We start from the raw sequence: 4,999 nt of genomic DNA on the forward strand, positions 1-4,999 counted from the left end.
GTAAACAGTACCGGTGTAGTGGGGAGAGGTAGTTAAACGGGTGTACAGTACCGGTGTAGTGGGGAGAGGTAGTTAAACGGTGTACAGTACCGGTGTAGTGGGGAGAGGTAGTTAAACGGGTGTACAGTACCGGTTTAGTGGGGAGAGGTAGTTAAACGGGTGTACAGTACCGGTGTAGTGGGGAGAGGTAGTTAAACGGGTGTACAGTATCGGTGTAGTGGGGAGAGGTAGTTAAACGGGTGTACAGTACCGGCGTAGTGGGGAGAGGTAGTTAAACGGGTGTACAGTATCGGTGTAGTGGGGAGAGGTAGTTAAACGGGTGTACAGTACCGGTTTAGTGGGGAGAGGTAGTTAAACGGGTGTACAGTACCGGTGTAGTGGGGAGAGGTAGTTAAACGGGTGTACAGTATCGGTGTAGTGGGGAGAGGTAGTTAAACGGGTGTACAGTACCAGTGTAGTGGGGAGAGGTAGTTAAACGGGTGTACAGTACCGGTGTAGTGGGGAGAGGTAGTTAAACAGGGGTATACAGTACCGGTGTAGTGGGGAGAGGTAGTTAAACGGGTGTACAGTACCGGTGTAGTGGGCAGAGGTAGTTAAACGGGGTAAACAGTACCAGTGTAGTGGGGAGAGGTAGTTAAACGGGTGTACAGTACCGGTTTAGTGGGGAGAGGTAGTTAAACGGGTGTACAGTACCGGTTTAGTGGGGAGAGGTAGTTAAACGGGTGTACAGTACCGGTGTAGTGGGGAGAGGTAGTTAAACGGGTGTACAGTACCGGTTTAGTGGGGAGAGGTAGTTAAACGGGTGTACAGTACCGGTTTAGTGGGGAGAGGTAGTTAAACGGGTGTACAGTACCGGTGTAGTGGGGAGAGGTAGTTAAACGGGTGTACAGTACCGGTTTAGTGGGGAGAGGTAGTTAAACGGGTGTACAGTACCGGTGTAGTGGGGAGAGGTAGTTAAATGGGTGTACAGTATCGGTGTAGTGGGGAGAGGTAGTTAAACGGGTGTACAGTACCGGTGTAGTGGGGAGAGGTAGTTAAACGGGTGTACAGTACCGGTTTAGTGGGGAGAGGTAGTTAAACGGGTGTACAGTACCGGTTTAGTGGGGAGAGGTAGTTAAACGGGTGTACAGTACCGGTGTAGTGGGGAGAGGTAGTTAAACGGGTGTACAGTACCGGTTTAGTGGGGAGAGGTAGTTAAACGGGTGTACAGTACCGGTGTAGTGGGGAGAGGTAGTTAAACGGGTGTACAGTACCGGTGTAGTGGGGAGAGGTAGTTTGGGCCGCTCAAAGGGCTGTCTGACTGCTGGCGGTTTGAAGTTGAGGAGGAAGTGACGTAGGAAGTCAGGATATGACACGCGCCCACTGTCCTTCATGTCGAACTTTACGGCCAGCCGATCAAGCTCCTTCTGGGTCACACTGACGTTGAGGCTTTGCAGGATGTCTGTGACACACACACACACACACACACACACACACACACACAGTCAGGTATGGAAGTGATTTTGATCAAATGGTTTTGAGGTGGAATGTGAATTGAAGTTACATAAAATAATGATTGACTGGGGATAACGAATCAGGCACTGCGCTGTACGTATGTCACTCTGTGATTGGTCGTTTTACCCAGGAAGCAGCGTGTGCTGATCTCTCCGTCTCTCTCTCTGTCCTCCTCCCTGCACCTCCTCTGGATGTCCCTCCAGCAGCGCTGCACCTCCCCCTTCAGCCTTCTCTCCACCTCCTCACAGTCCACCAGGGGGCTCTCCCTCTCTCCCCCCGCCGTGGACGGACGCCTGGCCCTGCTGGACACTCCCACCTCCGACTGGGGGGAGGGGGACAAGGACAGGGGGATTGGTAATCTGTGTTACTTTCAGTCCTAGATTAGATTTGGATGCCATCCTAGTTAGATTTTGGATATCACTTCTGGTCACTCCCAGGAGCTTACAGAACTAACTAGGATGGCTTCTATAACGCTACTTATAACTGTGGACTATCAAATACAAAGATGGAGATATATAAGTAAACTGATAAGCATCATGTATAGAGAGATCCTGTACCTTTGAGCGTTGGAGGTTGCTGCCTGTAGACTTTGGCCTCTGTAGAGCTGGTGGTGATGATGACATCCTATCTATGGCCCCAAGGGATGGTGGTGATGATGACATCATATCTATGAGCCCAGGGGATGGTGGTGATGCAGATTTCAGGGGACTGATGTCCACTGGGTCTGTGGTCTTGTCCCTTATCCCAACAGTTCCCCTGGCGTGCTTCAGGAACTCCCTGTACTCCAGATCCCCCAGCACATTCACTGGCAGCTTCTCCCACACCCTCTCAAACTGAGGAGAGAGAGGAATTAAACGTTTAGTACACACACACACATCATATCCCACATTTTCAAACTGATATTCACACAGACACACACACACATTTACACACAAGCTTAATGAACTTCACAGATGACTAACGTTCTCAATAAGTAGTCAATAATTATCAACACATACAAATTTGTTTTTGATTGCAATCATTAAAAACTAAGGAGAACTTGGCTGGCAAATGCATCAAAAAATGAAAAAAAAATCTAATTTACACACATGCACGTATGCCTATTCCTGTTGTTTCTGCATGACAACCCATTGATAGAGTATAATGAATTGTGCCTAGTATTAAATAAATACAAATCTATGTAAAAAGCTATACTATGAGCCTATTGAGACAGGACCCTGTCAGCTTACCTGGTCACAGGTGAGCCTCATGAAATGGCGGTCACACATCATTCTGAAGTCCTCTTTAGAGATGGTGTTGTTATGGGTGTGGTCTAAGTCCACTATCTCCTTGGTGATGGTGTACAGGCAGGCGGAGACAACTTCCTCACTGATTGGCAGAGGCTGGGGCTGGGCGGGTAAACCTGCCTTACCCACTCTGTCTGACCAATCCTCAGGGGTCTGCACACACAGATGCATACACACGCAACAAATAAAAACAGATGCATAATGCACAGGCCTACGTATAAACACAGAGTATGGACCCCCCCCACACACACACACAGACCCAGTCACACACGTCCAGGTTGCATAGGTTGAACTGGTTGAGGAAGTCTCTCCAGTACACCGTGTGGTTCTCCCAGTTCAGTTTCATTCTGTCGAGCAGGAATCTGAACTGGGGGTCCGAGAGGTGGGCACAAAAATGGTCCAGCACCCGCCGGAACTCCAGAGGGGTGACCGTCCCGTTCCCACTCCTGTCGAAGGCAGAGAAGGCCTGAGAGACCAGACGGAGAGACAGGTGAGTAGGAGTAGGTGTGGCTGACCAGATGAGAGCATGTCTGAGCTTAGGCAAGTAGAAGGACCTCTCTCAGTCTTAATGCATATTAAAAAGCACAGTTCAATTGTTACAATTTAAAGAGTTTATTACTGTAAGTAGCTAAAACAAATTGATGTTAACTGTATACATTGTTGGTCTTCACAATGAGAGCCAGGGAAGAAGAGGGATAGAGTGTTGGGAGTGGCCTAACCTTGTGGAGGATATCCATCGATGCAGTGACCAGTTCCCGTATCCTACCAGCAGCTCTTTCAGGACTGAGCCACTCCAGACTCTCGGCTGGGTCAGGGGATCCACAGGGCCTAGGGGGGTGCTCACACCCCTTCCCTGTCACGTGGTCAAATGCCTTCAGGAAGTCCACATATGACAACGTCCTGTCCTCACTGTCCATTGGAACCTTGAGTCTAAAATATAGAGGAGACAGAAGTGTCTAAGTATTCAGCAGTTACAAACATCAGTTCAACAGTACTCAACATCAGTTTAACATCAGTTCAACAGTACTCAACATCAGTTTAACATCAGTTCAACAGTATTCAACATCAGTTCAACATCAGTTCAACAGTACTCAACATCAGTTTAACATCAGTTCAACAGTACTCAACATCAGTTTAACATCAGTTCAACAGTACTCAACATCAGTTTAACATCAGTTCAACAGTATTCAACATCAGTTCAACATCAGTTCAACAGTACTCAACATCAGTTTAACATCAGTTCAACAGTACTCAACATCAGTTTAACATCAGTTCAACATCAGTTCAACAGTACTCAACATCAGTTTAACATCAGTTCAACAGTACTCAACATCAGTTTAACATCAGTTCAACAGTACTCAACATCAGTTTAACATCAGTTCAACAGTATTCAACATCAGTTCAACATCAGTTCAACAGTACTCAACATCAGTTTAACATCAGTTCAACAGTACTCAACATCAGTTTAACATCAGTTCAACAGTATTCAACATCAGTTCAACATCAGTTCAACATCAGTTCAACAGTACTCAACATCAGTTTAACATCAGTTCAACAGTACTCAACATCAGTTTAACATCAGTTCAACAGTACTCAACATCAGTTCAACATCTCTTCAACAGTATTCAACATCAGTAAATGCTTCTGCTTCCTGGAAACTTTTCAGGGAATGAAAAATGTTTTATTTTCAGATGTAGTTCACAAGGCATTACTTTTATTAGTCCTAGAGTCATGGAAACGTTCACAGAACTATTTGTGTATTATTATTATTTTGTTGAAATAACATTTTTCCAGGACAAGATTTTTCCAGGACCACGACGAAGATAGATAGATTGATTATAACCCAGTAGTTTGATCATTTTTAAGGTGTGTTAGCTATATGAAGGAATGGAGAGGTCTTTATAATGACAGTTATTTACGTGTGTAGGAGGTGGGTGAGCTGGTGTCTGTGTAGGGGACAGTTGTATCTCTGGAGCAGACTCTTTAGGTCCTCCACCCTGACTAGGCCCTCTCTCTTCTTATCCAGGCGGGTCAGAGCACTGCTCAACCCCTCACAGTTACCCTGCACCACGCGCCTGGATGGTCAAATACACAGCACACACAGAGTTATTATTGATCACTTCTTTGGCCAAAGCTCAGACACATGCTTAACTCAAGAAGTGTATTCTATAGAATTTAATTAGTAATTGCACTAATTCATTTAGTTAATCACTCTTCAC

General features: G+C 46.1%; 1 protein-coding gene across 1 annotated transcript; it reads right to left on the minus strand.

Moving 5' to 3' along the window:
• Nucleotides 1-1,573: 1,573 nt before the first annotated feature.
• LOC145861332 (EF-hand calcium-binding domain-containing protein 6) lies at nucleotides 1,574-3,242 on the minus strand. Its single transcript, XM_082963330.1, has 3 exons — nucleotides 2,724-3,242; nucleotides 2,052-2,327; nucleotides 1,574-1,816 (listed from the first exon to the last, which is right to left on the minus strand). The coding sequence occupies exons 1-3, from the start codon at nucleotides 2,949-2,951 to the stop codon at nucleotides 1,574-1,576; spliced, it is 747 nt and encodes a 248-aa protein (XP_082819456.1). The 5' UTR covers nucleotides 2,952-3,242.
• Between the last annotated feature and the right edge of the window lie 1,757 nt (nucleotides 3,243-4,999).

The sequence above is a fragment of the Salmo salar genome, chromosome 17 (genome assembly GCF_965601325.2).
Source record: "Salmo salar chromosome 17, fSalSal1, whole genome shotgun sequence".
NCBI classification, from domain to species: domain Eukaryota; kingdom Metazoa; phylum Chordata; class Actinopteri; order Salmoniformes; family Salmonidae; genus Salmo; species Salmo salar.

Excerpts from the sequence above, each read along its gene's own strand:
- LOC145861332 (XM_082963330.1), bottom strand. The coding sequence starts at position 2,951 with ATGCATCTGTGTGTGCAGACCCCTGAGGATTGGTCAGACAGAGTGGGT. Across the intron at positions 2,328-2,723 it reads TGAGGCTCACCTGTGACCAG|TTTGAGAGGGTGTGGGAGAA; the intron begins GTAAGCTGACAG and ends CTCTCTCCTCAG. Across the intron at positions 1,817-2,051 it reads GCAACCTCCAACGCTCAAAG|TCGGAGGTGGGAGTGTCCAG; the intron begins GTACAGGATCTC and ends CCCTCCCCCCAG.